Source organism: Solanum pennellii, chromosome 2, assembly GCF_001406875.1.
Source record: "Solanum pennellii chromosome 2, SPENNV200".
NCBI lineage: Eukaryota > Viridiplantae > Streptophyta > Magnoliopsida > Solanales > Solanaceae > Solanum > Solanum pennellii.
In genome coordinates, this window is record NC_028638.1 from 45,329,769 (window position 1) to 45,348,781 (window position 19,013).

The 19,013-nt window shown below is 29.3% G+C and overlaps 2 protein-coding genes across 3 annotated transcripts; one reads left to right on the forward strand and one right to left on the reverse strand.

Annotated features, from left to right (window-relative positions):
- Window positions 1-6,737: 6,737 nt before the first annotated feature.
- On the reverse strand, window positions 6,738-10,358 carry LOC107009034. Of its 2 annotated transcripts, none has more exons than XM_015208290.2 (6): window positions 10,230-10,358; window positions 10,082-10,148; window positions 9,867-9,974; window positions 9,672-9,770; window positions 8,518-8,643; window positions 6,738-7,310 (listed from the first exon to the last, which is right to left on the reverse strand). In XM_015208290.2, exons 1-6 carry the CDS (start codon window positions 10,257-10,259, stop codon window positions 7,165-7,167), a joined length of 576 nt encoding a protein of 191 aa, XP_015063776.1. In that variant the 5' UTR covers window positions 10,260-10,358; the 3' UTR covers window positions 6,738-7,164. The 2 variants fall into 2 exon arrangements, with proteins under 2 accessions (XP_015063776.1, XP_015063777.1); XM_015208291.2 differs by lacking the exon at window positions 6,738-7,310 and adding an exon at window positions 7,848-8,428.
- Window positions 10,359-16,425: 6,067 nt separating this feature from the next.
- LOC107010355 (putative uncharacterized protein DDB_G0283223) lies at window positions 16,426-17,492 on the forward strand. Its single transcript, XM_015209631.2, has one exon. It carries the CDS (start codon window positions 16,680-16,682, stop codon window positions 17,265-17,267), a length of 588 nt encoding a protein of 195 aa, XP_015065117.1. The 5' UTR covers window positions 16,426-16,679; the 3' UTR covers window positions 17,268-17,492.
- The last annotated feature ends 1,521 nt before the right edge of the window (window positions 17,493-19,013 follow it).

Sequence of the window (19,013 nt, forward strand, 5' to 3'; positions counted from 1 at the left end):
AAAGGTTTGTTTAGAGGATCTATTATTACAATAGAAAAACTCACATGTCAATTAGCTAACTTTTGTTCATAGATTTCTAAATATTTTTGACAAATATTACTTGGATAAAATTTTACAATGTTTGGTCATACTATTTGGGAAATAGATTTTATCCTTTAAGAAATATGATTTATACTCGTAAATAGAGCTGTCAAATTGGGTTGAGACAGGTTGACCCTTTAATCAAAAAATGAACAATATTACTCTCTTAGAAAGAGTATCTAAGTGTATCGAATGTTGACGTCTATGAACACGACATCAATACATATAAATTTTCATTTGAGTCACATATTTCGATGAGTACTTACAAAAATATATTTATGAATCACACATTTCAGTGAATACTAACAAAACTACATAATAGTCAATGTAAGATTTAGTGAAAAAAATGTTGATCATACCACCAATGCCCCCCACAAAAAAATTAGCTAGTTTAAAGACTTGATTTTTTATTTTTAAAAATATTTATTGGTGAAAACGTTGCAAATAAAACACTACTAAAATATATATAAAAAATATTTTTAAATATTCATAGCCCACGGGCTAGCATCTGAGGCTTGCGGGTTGGGCATACAATGTCAGCGGGCCAAACGAGGTTGGGCTAAAAGGTCTTGTTCCTATATGAGCCAAAAAAAATTGGGAAAATTTTCAAAATGTCAATATTTCGACATTTAATAGGACTCATTGTCAATACTTTCAATATTTAATAAAAATGTAAAAAAAAAATTGTTAAAAACAAAAAGGAGAAATTAAGGGGAGAGAAAAATATTAAAAAGAAACAATTGTTAAAAGTCTTATCAGTTACAAAAATTCAAAAACAAAGAATTAATTGACAATTCATCAAAATACAACAACTTCCATCTCTTTCTTCTTCTTTCACAATGTTCTAAAAAACACGCCTATCACCATTGTTCTAAAAAATAAAAATAACACTACACACACATTTAAGATGATAAATATCAAGTTATAAACATATTTTTTAATAATAAACTACTTATAGCATATTATTATCAAGTTATAGCATATCAAGAAAAAACATATTATTCTCATTAATTTTTTTAAATAATAATAAACTTATTTAAATAATTACATTTATTATTCAGTTACCTTTTTTAAACCAATGTAGTTAATTAAATTAATTATTTTAAGTTACCTTTTTTAAACAAAACTCTTTACTAGTGTAAATTCAAATCAATATTATATAGTTACCTTTTTAAAAAAAATTACAAAATAATAGGGATTTTATCATTCCATAATTAATAACTACCCATCAATATCTAAAATAATTGCAGTTTTATTTTAAAACTGTCACACGTTATCTAAAAAAAAAAATTATATTCCCCAAAATTTTGTTCTTCCCCAAATCCTCACAAAATCATCTCTTTTGCACGCCTAATAATTAATTTTTTACCAAATCATCTCTTTTGCACGCTAAAAAAACTTTCAATCTTAACAGTCGTCTTCTCCAATTCTACTATTTTGCACTCAAATCTTCCTTTTCTGCACTCAAATCTTCATCTCTTGCACTTAAAAAACTGTACAATGTCGAAGAGAGTCAATGAAACCCCGCAAAAATTCAAAAGGTTGAATGATGAACAAAGCTCAGACGAATTTCATGCTACATCTTTCAAAATTTTATCACAAACACAAACTCAGCCTTAATATGCAAAACACAAAGCTAGATCAGGGAAATCAAAAATGGAAAAAAAAAAACAAACATCCAAAGGAATCCGAGAAGAAGAGAAAAGGGAAAGAAAAGCAAAAAGTAGATGAATCGGAGAAAAGCGCGAAAGAAAGAGGAAAGAAAAGGAAAGGAAAACAAATTGAGTACTCATCAGATTCGAATCTGATTTTGTAGAAGAACTGATAAAATCAAAATCAAAAAAACCAAGAACCTCTGTTACAAGAAGAAGAAGAAACAGTTAAACCCAAAAAAAAATTAAAGGTTAGTAAAAAAAAAAATTTTAAAAAATTTAAATTTATATTATCTATTTAATTTTATTCTAATTTCGAGTTAATTGTGAATAGTATAGTACATTTTTATGTTCTGTTATTTCTGTATGAATTGTGTATGATTCACTGTATGAAATTACACATTTTTTTATATTACAATATCAACATATGAAACATGTATGAATTGTGTATGATTCACTGTATTAATTTGGTATGATATGTATATTAAATTTGTATGATTTATGTTTGAAGTGTATATGAATTGTGTATTAAGTTTTATATCAAGTTTATGATATTGTTGAATACTAATATCCATAATAAAATTACATACTTTATGTTTTGATTTGTATATTTAGTGTTGAATATATTGTATATGAAAGAATGTTGTAAGTTTGTATGAAATGCTACATCTAGTTTATTACATTATAAATGTATAAACAATGTATGAACTGTGTATGATTATATTGTTAAGTGTGTTTAATTTTGATTTTATTTGTCAATAGTATAGTACATGAAATTTGTATGATTTATATATCAGTTGAGTTTTTAGTATTGTATATTATAATTATATATGAATATTGTATGATTTAATATTGTATGATTTGTGAATATATAATTGGATTACAACAAAGTATGATTTTTGATAAATAATAATGTATTAATGTTGTATGATTTTGTGTATAAAATAATTACTATATTTCACTATAGGAATGTATGCATTAATGTATTAACTTTGTATGCTATGTGTATGAAATGCTATATTGTCTATTACAATATCAGTGTATGAATAATGTATTAGTGTTGTATGTCGTATATTTTTTACTATTATTAAAAGTATTAAAGCTGTATATTTTATGTTCTGATTTTGATGTATGAATTAATGTAGTGGTACTGTTTGAGTAGTAGTTTATAGTTTAAAAGTCATAAATTATTATTTTTAAAAAAAATTAAATATGTATTAATATTGTATGCATTGTGTATGAACTGATGTACAATTTTTGTATGCTTTGTGTATGAATTGAATTGAATGTCCATTTAACATACCAGTATATATATGATTTTATATGACATTATATAGTATGATAAATGTATTAATTTAATTTACCAATTTTATAGGAGAAGAAGATACAAATACATTTGTCTTCATGTATTAACATGAATGTGTTTGCGGATCTGTTGACCTTCCTAGGTCAAGACAAGTTTCAACAATTCTTACAAGAAACACCGTTTGAATTTTTTTATGATTTGCATGACATAAAAATCCAATGTCAGATGTTATGACATATATTTATTCTTGAAACTAAAAATGACAGGGATGACATGTTTGTTATGAATGTAAATGGTACAAAGTTACATCTTGGGTTAAAAGAATTTGTTGCTGTAAACGGTCTAAAATGTGGACCAATTTCTGATTTTGTATCTGTACCTATCAAAATAATTCATACAAACTTCATACACATTTAATATATCATTCACTGACATATACACTATTTCAATTAAACAAAAAAAATATAGTTTCTATACAAAATTAATACAAAATATATATTATAATTTCAACAGAAACATATATTGTAAGTTTAACAAAATATAGATTTTCATACACAATTAATACAAGTTTCTTATAAATTTCATACACAATTAATACAATTTTCATACTTCACCAGTACACAGAATTATATCTTCTTACTTTTTGAATATTATCTGAGCAGGTTTTACCATTAAATACAAATTTTATATAATTTTCAGACATTATTCATACATTTGTAATACTTCACCTGTACAAAGAATTATATCTAATTATTATTTGTCTAGTTAATAAATGTACGTTTTTCTATTTTCTTCACAAATCAACTAACACGCGAATCTTCAATTTAATTACAACTCAAACACATTTATATTTACTTATCGTTTTTCAAAATGCCATACGTAACTTGATTGTTTATCCAAAAAAAGAACATACAAACTATATTTTAGATCTAACAATAATAAAAAAAAATCGAACACTTTTATACATGTACAAAACAATAAATATAATTAAAACCAACAATTCATAATTAAAACAACAAATCATAACAAAAATTAATATGATGAATTCCACTTTCCACCATGTTTTATTAATATCTACACATTGTTCTCCATCAAATCAAATTCGATTGTTTTCAACGCCAAAATTTATTCAACTACTAATAAAAAATGAAAATAAAATCTGCAAATCTCAAAAAGATTGTGAAATTTTGGAAAACAAAATGACATGTACGTTTATGCCGATTTGGTACAGCTTTTCAAGGAATTAAATCAAAAATTAATATTATTTAAACTAATTTGAGAGAATTAAGGCAACTAACTAATCTAAAAAAATTTAAAATCCCTTAAAACGTGCTAATTTATTAACAGTAATTAATAATTATATTTAATTTATTTAATAAAAGATCCCATTTTCCATTATTAATTTGTCCGTTTTTTAAATTTATTTTTTATTTTAACAACTCTTTTTAATAATTTAAAATTAACATTATATATTTTTTTAAAATGCTATAACTTGAGATATTAAATGTTATACAATGAAATTCAAACTCTAGTGCTATAACTTGAGAATATTACTATAAAAAATGCTATATACCTAATTTACACTTCTAAAAATTCAATATTAAATTTTCTTAATTTTTTTTGTTTCTAAACATGCTTAGTTACCATAAATTATCATATTTGAAGCAATTTATTCTACTAAGGCATCATTTTGACGTTATGAAATTATAATTTATCTTTATAAATGTCTGAAATTTTATGAAGTTATTTGGCTATCATGTTAAGGTTATGAATTTTATGTATCTCCTTTTAAGCAATTTTTCAATATTCAAAATACAATACTCATGTATTCATGGTATAGGTATTAATCTATCTTACATATGTATTTTATTTTGCTTATCTCCAATATCACTTTGTATACCAAATAGTTTGTATTTAAATTTGATTTTGTATTCGTCCTAATATATACCATAAAGTTTGTATTTAGATTTGATTTCGTATTCGTCCTAATGTATACCATAAAGTTTTGTATTTATATTTTGATTTCGTATTCATTCTCAACTATAAATAGCCAAAATACAGTTTATTTATGTATTCATCCTAATTGCATCAGTCAAATAGTTTTGTATTTTATTTTGCTCATTATATGTTTATACCAACTAGCTTATCTTTGATTTCGTATTCATTCACAATTTTAAATAATCAAAATGCAGGTTTGTACTTAAGATTATCACTTTGTAAAAAAAATTTGACTACAAACTACAGAACATTCAAAATACTCTCAAATACTTTTGCGAAACAACTCAATACCTAAATGCTAATGTAGATTCTACTAAATTTGAAATATAAAAACAAATAATAAAAAAAGATCGACAAAAATTATTTTAAATACTAAAAATCTGAAATACATAAATATTTGATGAGTATATTAACAAATTCACATAAAATTTTTTAAAAAATGACGGAAAATCCTCAATACATACAATCCAAAAATTCAACATAATGTGTGATTTTGAAACCAAAATCTCGCAAAATAAATGATGAATTCAAAAATACCTTTATAAATTGAGAGGTTTGATTAATTGATAGATATGAACAAATTGTTACGAACTTGAATAATTAGTTCTTCTTTAACAATGAGAGAGAATAATAGTGAAATTTTGATGAAAGAAAAAAAAAGAAGAGAAAAGTGAATGATGGGGATGGTGAAAACTGAAAAGTTGATGAAAGAGAAAAAAAATTGAAAAGTAACAGATGAAAAATAAATTTGATGGTACTGAAGCATATGAATAAGTGTAAATGGATAATGGATGTAGAATTTGATTCAAAATTGGACTCTTTTGAGAAATAAAATATGAATACAAATCACTTTCTAAAATATTGACATTTTGACATTTTCAATAATTATTTTAAAATGTAGATGTTTTTACTAATTAAGTTATGGATTCTGACTAGTTTGCTAATTTTTCCAAAAAAACTAGACTCAACCCCACTTAATTCAAGGATTGGGTTGGGTCGGCCTAGAGGGTTAAGCCCAAATTGTCAGCTTTATCCATAAGTTTTAAAAATTAATCATGTTTGTATTACATAGCACATAAGTTTGTTATCCTAAGCGGATTGTTATAATTTTCATCAACAATCATATCATCACTTTCATTTCCATCACTACTTTGACTATCATCACTTTCATATTTACGAAATATTCCATCACTACTTTGACTACTTTGATGTTCACGTAAAAAAGTTATGTAACACTACTATAAAGGGTGTTTTTGTAAAAGATAAAAGTTTGTTGTAGAATTTGAATTATTAAAAGTTTCCAAATAATGAGACTTGAAAAAAATACTAGTTTCTTTCTAGTATTTAAAAATTTGAGTTATTTACCAAAAAATATTTGTCAAATAATGACAACTTATATGGACAATTACTATTTGCCAAATTTTATTTGAAAAATCTATGTCAGGGTCCTTAATTGAAACTTGAAGTAGTAGGTCATGTTTTAAGGGTATAATCATTTTCACCTCTCGAGCAAAATATTGGTACGTCTAGTTTAGTGCAGATTAGATGCGCAAACAACAACCCCTCAGTCGGAAAATCTAGAGGATTGACCACCTCCAAACCATCAAAGAGTTCAATTGTCATCAAAGTCTTTAAGAAAGAATTAAGAGGATGCGATCATTAATTGCCTCAGAATATTTAGCAATTTCAAAATCAGATTATGTTAGAATAGGAGCTTCTTTACATATAGGATGTATGAAGAAACAAAGCCAACAAGTGTCCTTTTCCTTTCATTCATAATTCTGGCTCCCAAAACATGATTAGGGAAGCCAAAAGTATTACCCCTGACAATACAAATTGTAGGACATTGAATAATGGAAACTTTGCATTGGGTATCCGGATTATTTTTCCATTCTGATGCCCCTTGAAGAACTTACAGCATTATAGCTAAACTCACTCACTAGCAATTGTTTAAGATCCCATTAAACAAGGGAGCTTTCACTAAACATAATCATGGCTTTCTAGTGGGGACTTGTAACAGCCATGCACAGATTCTCTCAAAGTTCTAGTCAGCAATCTAATAAAACATCTACCTAAATGCCAACTTCTTAGAAAGTGACAGGAATCTCTGACCAGATAATAGTAGTCTCAAGACCTTATATCAAATGATAAATCTTGAAATCTACTCAGCAAATTTGACTTGTAGTTCCCAACTTCAGCATCCTCACCAGATTCTTGGGTGGACTTGATGATTGACATGGCTCCAGCTTGATGCAAGACCACAGCAGCCGCATCTGCATAATAAGAATGAGCATTTAAAACTACATCCATTCAAGCATATATATGCAAGCGCAAATAACAAGTGCCTCAGCAAGGTACTCTAGTAACATCTGACACAAATAGAATACGTCAAGCTAACCTGCAGGCTAGAAAACATTAGCCCTAGGCCCTAGCAACATTTAGGGCCCGTTTGGACATGATTTCAAATACTTATCGCCAAATGCCTAATATCATCAGTCCATTTGTCTTAATACTCCGATTAGTTTCATCAGCCAAGATAGGATAAGGTAGCAAGAGCTATACAAAATAAAATAAGACGTCTTCATACATATAAAGTTAAACATCAAGAAAAACTGACTCAAGTGGTACAGCATTCTTTTGCCTTAAGTAACAAGCCACAAGCACCAGAGAATTTCTTCTTTAAGCTGAGAACACTGGCGCCAAGGTTGACTGGGCTTCTACTAGCAAACCATGCAATTAAAGTGACTTTTTTTTTTGGCTCAGGAAAAAGAAAAGACTAGAAATATTAATCACTATGTATCACAGCAATATTTTTTTTTGAGGAGAGATGCATCACAACAAAATACAGGATAGTCACAGATGTAACTAATCCAAGTAGTATCCAAGGTTTGTCTGACAAAAGTAGTTCCTAATTTGTTTATCCTAAAAGTTTCACTGATAAAGGAGGACCTGTCAAGTACACAGAATCACAGAAGACTTCTAGTCCAATTACTTTTTGTCTATATACATTGTGCTTCAACAGTTTGGTGGTATACTTGAAGGCATTTTAGGGAGAAACTTTTCCAAGGAAACATCAAGCATAAAATTAGTTTATAGCACAGAAGCATGTATCGTTGTGGAAATGCCCAGAGATTGTTCGAACGCAGAACTCTTAGGTCTAGCATATAGTAGAAGAATTACCAAGAGGGTCAACCAGTAAACACTCTTCTCTGAAACATATCTTAACAATGTGAAGTAGGGTAACATTCTCTGTCAGCTAAATGGTTTTATCTATTAAAATGTGGCTAGATTCAGGAAGTTTGATATAAAAATGTAGTCGTCCACGCATATTCATCACTCATCATGTAGTAAAATGCATCCACAGAGTAGTGATTCAGGGGTAAAACATGACCTGCAGGTTCGGACAGAGGGAGGCGATCGGATGCAGAATCAAGGGGAAATCCTCATGGATTTAATTTGCAGATAAATTTGAGTCCTGACCTGATTTGGATATTGCAAAAAGAGCCTTCAAGGCTTCCTTCCTCGTGCGATCATCTCTGGCAGACTCTAACATGTTTAAAAGATGTTGAGCTCCACCAATATCAACTATTTTCATCCTTCTTTCGTCTAGGAAGCAAAAAAGCATAGGGTAAAAGATTCACGGATAAGAATCTAAAAATCTCATGATTACTTCAAACAGCTGTCATGTTTTAACTACAAACTTCAAAATATTGCACTTTGAGCAAAAACTGTAAACTGTGTCACTAATAGATTACAAGATATCATATGGAAATTAAGTAGTATGCACCCCTCTTGACTTGTATAATGTTTTAGATATTTAAAGATCAGAAAAATGCTATTTAAGAAATACAGCTACCTTGTTATAGTATTGAGAAAGGGAGCAGCAATCAAATAGAGGTTGACTGTGATACTAAAATCTAAGGTACTAGAGTGGTCTCTTTTTATATTGGGACAGTGAAACAAATTTCCTTATTTTGTACAACTAATCAGTAGGGAGTTCCATTAGCTTTAAGTTTCAAAGGAAGGTTATACAGTTAATAATTCACGAAGAATGGGGAAAGGGTCCAGATGCAAGAGACTCGGCTCCATATAGTTATCCAGCGTGTAAATTATTACTGCCTCCGTTTCAAAAAGGATGGCCTAGTTTGACTTGGAACAGAGTTCAAGAAAATAAGCTCTAAATTAAAGTTATGTCAAATGTACCAAAACGCCCTTTAATCTTGTGGTCTTAAACATGCCACGTGAAAAGTTAAAGTTAAAGTGTTGCCAAAAAAGGAAAGGGGACATTCTTTCTGAAACAAACTAAAAAGGAAATAGGGACATTCTTTTTTAAACGGAGGGAGTATAATATAAAAGACGATGCGGAGGAGGTTAATGTTATCAGTTTGAATTCAAATGAGCTCCTAACAACACAAAAGGTTGATCAACCTAGGTTCACTGAATTCATAACTCACAGAATTGTCACTACACTGAAAACAAAAGGTGATAGCTCCTTACTGCTCTTAAATCAAAGATCAGCACACATTACTAATAACATCAAAGTCATTATATTGTGCACCAAATTGCCAACATATACTAGAACCCACTATGTATACATAACTTCTCAATTTTCAAGTACTGTGACCCAAACTTACCATCTATAGCAAAACGAGCCAATCTGGACGCGCCCATTCTTTTAAATAATGGATCCTTGACTTGTAGTAGTGAGACAGACTGATGCATCAGATTGTCTCCTATTTAAATTATGCCAACAACAAATCAGACAAGGCACGAAAGGAATCGAATATGATGTTATCAGTTCAAGTATAACCATAGAATTGAGACCTTACCCATGTATGGAAAAATTTGATACCCAATAACTGTAGCAGTTCCAGCAAAAATTAACTTTAAAAGCCACCCTACTTTTCTTTCAGCTTCTTGTTCTATTGTCTGTTCATCTAGAAACTCAGAAAAGAAGATCATTGTACAAATTGCAACAAATAACAGCTAGAAAAACACTAATGAAGTAACAATAGTCCGAGTTTAGATTAGGTATAATCGTTACCTCTCCCAAAGCTGGAAGTAGAAAAACGTCGGGGTTGTGAATTTATAGGCGTTCTCCTCCATAAATACTGCATAGACATTATCACACAAATCCATCAGAAAATAAAAACAGATGAAAAATGAGAATTGATGATGATGATGATCATTACAGGGCTGAATCGCGCTGCTATTGTACGCATTCTGCAGCAGAAGAGTTGTGGAACCTTAACGAAATTGGGAACTCAGAACAGCACCGTTCGGGGGCCAACGACGAACTAATTATGGGCCTTTTGTAATATGGACTAATTGGGCTCTTGGTAGTCGGATTTGCAAATAAATAGCCACTTTTGACTCTTTTTTAAGTTCGATAAAAAAAAAAAGGCAACTTTCACATATAGTAAATTAAAAATTCATATTTGTATGCTATAGCAAAGTTTGCATAATTGCGCTCAATAGCAAACATATAAACTGTATAATTCGTTATACATATACAGTTGAAGCAAATTGTATAAAACGAAGTGTATAAAACAAGAAAGAGAAAGACACTTGGGCAGAGAACTGTATAAAAACAAAGTGTATAAAACGAGTTGTATTATCATAAGTGTACAGAACGATTATATACAATTTGAATTTGATTAAATGAGAAAGAGAGAAAGACAAAAGAGACTTGACAAGGAATATACAATTGAATCGAATTGTATAAAACGAGAAAGAAAGAAATTTGATACAATTTGAAAATTGTATAAAACGAGAAAGAGAGAAAGGCAAAAGAAACTGGGCAGGGGAGTATTTTTATTGTATAATTATAAGTGTATAGGACGAAAATATATGTATTTGCATGTGTATATACAATTTTCTCACGCTTTATACAAACAGAAATGCAATTTATACATTTCGCTTCTGTTTGTATAAGTGAGAAAGGCGAGGGTGGCGAGCGAGATTTGGGAGAGTGGCGAGCGAGATCTGGAAGAGGGGAGAGAGGGGAACAAAAATATATGTATTTATACAATTTTCTCTGCTTTATACAATTAGAAACAATTTTTATACACTTGTGTTTGTATAAAAAGTGAGGAAGCAAGCGAGAGATTGGAGGAGAGTGGCGAGCGAGATATTTGGGAGAGAGGCGCCTGGCAATTTTTTGCAAACGTTTGCTATGGAGCACAACTAAATCAAACCCTAACTACTCCATTTATTTTAGGTTATTAGTTTGCTATTAAGTTCGATTAAAAAAAAAAAAACTTTAAGGTGTACAAAGAGTCATATTGCTAATGTCAAAATTAATGATGCTATTGTTGGGTATATTATATCTGTTATTCATTAACATAATCTTTTTTTTAATTAGATCCTTATTAGATTTCCAAAGATAAGCATTTCGAGTAGGAATATCGTCAAGTCTAGTGCTAAGAGAGATACCTCTTATGTGAAACTAGGATTTTCAAGTTTGCTTGTGGATATAGTCTGATAGGCTCAAATTTTGTATGTCAAAAGAAAAAATGATGTTGTTGAGTAAAATGTCTTTTGTCCTCCATCAACGTAACGTATAACTTTAATAACCTTTCACAAAATTTCAATATTTTTAGTACAAATGTTGTTAGAATGAGTGATCTTGAATTTCTAACGTTGTAATATCCTAAAAGAATAAAAATAAAATTGTAGCCCCCTTTTTTCTTTTTGTTTGTTAAAAGAGACATTCAATAGATAAATTAAAGGAGCATGGATGACCTCCCCGTTACAAATTACAATACTAAGAGTGAGAGACACATACTTGTACTTAAACTTAATTATCAAAATAAAAGGAAAAAAAAAACAAAAGAGAGTTTTCATCTAATGATAAACTTATATAAAAGAAATAAAATCCTTAGAACTAGAAGTAATATATAAAAGCCCTTCTTTACTCGAATTCTAATGTTGAGCTTGTTAACTAGGTACATTATTTTTTAGATGGTGGTTGATCAAACTCATCAACAAAGTTCACCAACTCCTTTTCCAGAGTCTTCCATCAAATAATTTTAGCCAAACTCTTTCGCTTGGGCTTTTCGTGACAATTTTGTCTATGGTTCAAAATTGAGGACGGGTAGGGTTTGAATTTTAAAAGCAAAGTTGCAATATCATGATTTTTACCCGTCTTTTAAACGTTTATTTCACATATCTATGTGGAGGATATATACCAACTTTTTGCAATTCTCTTTATTTCAATACTATTGTATATACACCTAATTTGGAGGATAATTTGAAGGAAATCAATTGATTCTTAAGTCAAACTACTTACTCCTATAAGAAACTACTTATGAATATTATAATATTTAGCTTACGAATAGAATAATAATCAGTTGTTATGGATAACCTCAATGTGATAAACACATTTACGTGCATCAAATTGTGTTATTGTTTCAACGTGGTAGTAGTAATACACATAGTTAAATGTGCAATTAAAGTCGGGGAGCACGAGAAAGATATTTTGTTTTGTTGTAAAAATAGGGTTCTTATTAATTCTCATAAAGTATATCAATAAAATATTTATACCCATGTCTAACTTTGGGGAGGGATTACCGCTCAATATTCTGTTTCTATCGCTATTTTTTTTTTACTCGAACCTAAGATATCTCGTTAAGAACAAAGAGAACTCTTTTTGTCCCACTTGGAACCCTAACCTTACGTGGTGATACCCATATCATTAACGATGTTTTAGTGTGCTTAATTTTTCATATTTTGAATTCTTTTGGTAAACCACTAATATTGCAAGATTCGAGTCACCGACAACTTTACCATTGAGCTATTAACAATAGGAGATTCGATCTCTATTCAATCCTTTTCCTTCTTCTTGTTTGCTGGATATCTCGTTCGTACACATATTTTCTTTGTCTCCCGGGCCTCTAGTGAGTTACCGATAGAGTCTAAAAGGTAAAATCCATCATCTGTGATTGGATTGCGAAAACTTGTGGATAGATTTCCTGAATCGAATTCTTTTAATTTTTAGTTATTAATTGCTTTGGCAATGAATAATTATGTGTGGTTATCTTTGCGATGATATGACAATGTAAAAAATCTTTTACTTTGTTTAGGGGTTGTCCGGTTGTTAGATAGGAATATTGAGATATTTCATAGAATTACTTTATCCCACTTTATAATTGAAACAACTTATTATTCTATCTTTATACTAAAATGGAGTAAATTAATCTTTTAAATTAACTAATACCCCATTATATATTAAATATAGAATAAAATAATTCCTTCAAATATAAAAGGTAAATTCAAACAAAGCTTTTGGGTGATCCCCACTAATGCATTAGTTGAATTAAAAAGGTAGTTTGAGTGTAAAATTCTCAAATATATTCTCCTTAATCTATCACCCATTTAAATAAAGAGATGTTGATAGGTACAATACAATACAGGTATATGGATCAGTCATCTTCATCAACAGCATCTAGAGTTGTTGATTATCAAATAATATATAGTTTTTTTTTACATGGTATATCTACTTTTTCTCTTGTTTTTATTAGACACATTATTTCATCAAATGCCTTTTAGACTGATAGGCCTTGAGAAAAAAATGTTCTAAAAAAAAATGTTGTGTTATCAAAGCTTGTTTACTTGTGTCACGTCTTCTATGCATAAAGCTGTACTACGTTAAGAGCTGTTCAAGTACTATACCCACAAGAATCATTTTTATTACACCATATTAAACTGATTATATTACAGGTTGTTATTCTATTTTCCAAATTATTATATTAGACTTAATGTTCCTGTCATTATGTGTAGACTTAATTTTATAGTGCAACATTATCGGTGCACAGAAAAAATCTTTCCTTTAATTAATATATCTAGTAGTTTTTTCAAAATTTATGTAATTAATAAGTGATTAACGGAATGGTTAAAAATTACAAGATATAATATTTAAATTTTATCAAAAATATTCAAATCTTGTTGGTAGGACGTAGCAAATATAATCCCGATCCAAAATGCTAGGTAGGTATATATAGTCATGGGCTGGAATAATAGGAAATTGCATTATGGCCAATATACAAAACAATCTTTTAATAAGATGAATCCAAACCTATGATATTCTTGATTGTGTATATTATGTGATATGAAAAAATAGTATGACTGAAATTAAAAGAGAGAGAGAAAATCCAACAGAAACAAAGGGAATTTTGTGTTAGAGAGAGTATATGGAAAGTGAGAAGTTGATAAATATGCATGTCAGAAATGGTAATAAAATTCCCTTTTTGTAACTTGTTCAAAGAAGATGATTGGCAAATTAAAATTATGGTAGAAAAGAGTTTCTATCAACACTAGTGTCCAATTATTGAAAGCTATCAGACAACCCATGATCCATCTCAAACTCAAATTCCCTTTTTTTATTACTCCAAAATCACCTTTAATAATAGAGTACTATAAGTAAAATATTTGACACTATAAAAAAGAAGTTAAACTATAAATAATTTACACAAATCATAAATTAATCGATATGTTAATCATAATAGGTAAAACAATAATTTCTTTAGAAGTAACAATAGGTCACTAAATCAACTAGAAATCAAAAATCTAAGGACTAAGTCTTAGATTTTATCAAGAGGATTGATATATTTCTTAAAAGTAAGATACACCCTTCTCTTACCCCCCCCCCCCCTCCATAGACCCACTTATGGACCCTTTTCTCCATCCTCTCACATGTTGCCCACTAACATCCATATCTGAACCATTCAATGACTGGGCCATAACTTTGATGGGACAACCAAAATTAACCAAGCAAAAACTCAAATTGATTTATAAGGAATATATAAGCTATCTATAGTTTTAAAGTACCTTTTCATATGTTTTTTTTTTACCTTGTTGCTCTAAGCAAAGCTTCATTTTTTGGCCCCCTAAGTAAAATCAATGTCATGGTCCATTATTATATGACAATATTTTGCACATCAAATCAATCATATTACAACTTTTTTTCACTTTGGATATATAGATCAGATTGAACCACTTTCTTTTGTGTCATGATGTTGGATTTGAATATACTATGTCTACTATTGAAAAACATAGAGTACAAATTGGATTTGGAATAATAAATTCTTCAAATTTTAAAAAGGGATGAAAGTCCAACTAGATTTGAGACAAATAGAGTGTATTTATTTTCTCTTAATTGACTATTGATATTGAGTAATGATGGGAAAAAATGCACATTGGTTTTGTGGCTAGAAGTTCATGTTTCTAGGGTAAATAGGACAAGCAACTTCACATTAGTCAAAGCACTATATATATATCCTAAAAACATAAATCAACTATATACTTGAGATGAGTAAAAATAGTCTGTAAACACTTCACTTACCCATGAAAACCACAAATCCACATGATTTGCTTGGGAATATTGAAAAATCACAAAAAAAAAAAACTCCTATCAAAAGAAGATCTCTTTATATGTCCCATATCTCCTAATTGATTATTTTTTCCACCCACTCCAACAAAATGCAAGAAAAAAAAAACAATTTCCTTTTCACTCTTAATTAAAACTAATAAGCTAGGGACCAAATGAAACCTTCTCCATATTCTAAAAACACTATTCTTCTATCACAAGTATTTCTCTTTGGCCCTTTCTTGAATAAGGACCCTACACTAATTAGCCTCTTCACCTACTCTAAACCAAGAGAATTCAACCAAATGTCAATAGACAGGTGTCACATTCTGATTTAGACACGTGGTCGTAGAGCAAATGTACTTGGCCCCACCAGTGCTGACATGTCAATTCCAATCATGTACAAACATGGGGTCATCCAAGTTTCATGCATAGGTAAGGCAGCCAACTCCCATTATTAATTGAACTCAGCAAGTTAAGGGCTATATTGGAGAATGGAATTGAAAGGCAAAGGGCCCTGAATGATGGATACAAAAGGCAAAGTACAAAATGAGGTGCAATTATTCATGCCATTCATTTCCAACCCCCAAAACAAGTGAATTTCATTTTTAAAAAAAATATGCAATTTGAGTCAGAAATTGAAGTCTATGGGTTCGAGATCCTAGTCTTTTTAAGTAATTGGACTCTCAATTGATATTATACATATTCAATAAATTTCTTAACACAAATACAAAATTTAGATTCAGAGGCCAAAATATATGTAGTATAGTATTGATATAAAGTTTATCTGAACTCAATACTTTCAACGCGAGATATATAAATCATGTGTAAACATCCACTTAAAATATTAAAAAATAATATAATATATATGAACCCATAACTTTAGAAATACAATAGGTTCATTTTTAATTAAAAACCATAAAGATTTAAACCTATAAATTTTAAATTCTAAATCTATCTCTATTTAAATAATTAAAATTTATTATTAATTGAATTTGTAACTCATATTTCAGCTCCGCCCCAAAAGAAAAAGTATCCACAAAAAGAGAAGGGGGAAAAAGGTGGTAAGCCCCCCCAAAGCATATAATAAAATCATCATTAATAGTAACAAAAAACTATACCAAGTTGATTGATATTGATACCAATACAATATCCCTCCCCTCTCTTCACTTCTTCTTTTGCTTCTCATTATAAACACAAGAAAAGAGAGTTTTCTTTCTCTTCTCCTCTTTCTTTCTTTTCTTTTGGACAATAAAGATAAAAATAACTAGCCATCATGAAGAACACAATAAGATGTTGCATATCTTGCATACTACCATGTGGGGCACTTGATGTGATTCGAATAGTTCATGCTAATGGCAAAGTTGAAGAGATTAGTGGAAGTGTTAAAGCAGCTGAAATCATGAAGATTTACCCTAAACATGTTCTTAAAAAGCCATCATCATCTTATTATTCCTCAGAAGGAGGAGGAGTTTGTCCGAAAATCGTCGTAGTTCCTCCTGATGCTGAACTTAAACGTGGCAAAATTTACTTCCTCATGCCACTTCCAACCCCTTCAAGTGAAAAAAATCGTTCAAAATCATCAACAACAACAACAAGAAAGAAGAAAACAAGATCTTCGTCTTCATCATCATCATCATCATCACAAGGTCTTCGTCATAATAATGGGAATAGTAATAATAATAATAATAATATAAATGGCAGTAGTAGTAGTAGTAATAATATGATGGTGTCTAATGATCAATATTTAAGTGAAATATTGTCTGAAAAAGTCTCAACACAAAGAGATAGAAGAAGAGGAAGGGTTGGAATATGGAGGCCTCATTTAGAGAGCATTTCTGAGGCTGCAAATCATGAAGCATAATTAAATCTCAATTTGAGTTTGCTATTAAATTTTTTTTTTGTTCTTCACTAAGGTAAATGTTCTCAAGGAAAGTTTGAATTTTTATTTTTATTTTTCGGTTTGTAAATACGCATAGATTGAAGAAAACAATAATATGCCCCAAAAAACAAAGTTGTATTATTGTTTGAATTTTGCTACTTCTATGAGATTAGAGCCTGTGGAATACAGGAAGAAGTTTGGAATTAATTCTTTTAAAGTAAAATCAACAGATATATCTTCAAGAAAGTCATTGTCATTGATGATCAAAATTTCCAGTAATTAATTTTGGTAATGTATTCTAAAACCTATATGAAAAGGAAAAGACTGATAAATTGACTAATTTATGATGAATTATTACTTAATTTGTATTCAGGGGCAAGATACATTTTCATTAAAATAGTAAATAGTAACTTTTAGTTCAAACTTAGTTATTATCTAGCGTAACTTTTTTAAAATTTAAAATTCATAAAATTTAAATTACTAGTAATATCGATTTTATATTATGAAAAAATTTTAACCTAACACATTTGATATGGTGCTTGTATCCTGGTTCTGGTTCCCCTAATGTGTCGGCAAAACAAAAACGTATAGAGGTTCTATTAGTATATGTTTTTTTCTTGTTTTATTTTGCAAAGCAACTAATAGTACTCCATTGAAAAAGGAAGATTTATTTGATTCCGATATAAAAATATTACCCAACTTAACTAAACAAAATGCACAAGCCGCTTCATGACTAAATAATTGATCATGAAATAAAAAATTACGCTTTTTAAAATTAAAGTAGGCCAGGTTATAATACAATCTGAAGGCTAAGTGCATCATTAGATCTAATTAAAGTAGTAACAAGAAAAGAAAATCATGACTCATGTGGTATTTAAAATATACTAATTGTGATTTAATTAACTCCAGGAGAAAATGATTCTTCTTTGGATCAAATGCTTGGTTGAAAAGGCTATTAACAACTAGATTATAGGCTAGACTATCATGAACTTTTTTCATTCTAAAAAATACACTTTTTTTTTCTTTATATAAATAAAATTAAAATATTAATATGTTAATATAATCAAAGGGTACTTTAAGTTATAATGTTGATGGAACAATTATCCCCACTATACTTTTTCCCAAGCATAGAATAATAATGTAGTTCTAGCTTGCATTATCATTTATGCCTAAGTGGAATGATAGAGTTTTCCTTCAAAAGTAGTTCTTTTGTTCTCTAAATACTAGAGAGGGCTACGAGACTATATAATATTTGGTTAAACTTTTTTATGTAAATATCTTTTAAATGATTTGATAACATAAAAATTTAGAATTTATTACTTTATTCGCTTTTTAAATGTCATGAATAGTTGACATCCTTAAAAGATTTCATTAATTACCACTGCTAAATTCGTTACAGGTGGTGATCTATATATATAAAATTCCATATTCTGATTCATTTTTGAGTTTCTGAAACTCTCTCCACTAAATTGGGGGCCAGCAAAAAAAGTTGGCATAATAATTATTTGAAATTTTATCCATTTTGATCGATCATTGATTAGATTTCTTGTGAATGAAGGAAGAATATTAGAATATCGAATTTTTGTCACCTCTCTCCCACCCATTTTTAGATTTTTTTTCTTCTTCTATGTGTATGTTTGAAGCACGCACAGTGAACAAATCAAGAGTTTTGATCTCAGATACGATAAAAAAAAAAGTGAAATTATTTAAGGACTGAAAATACATTTG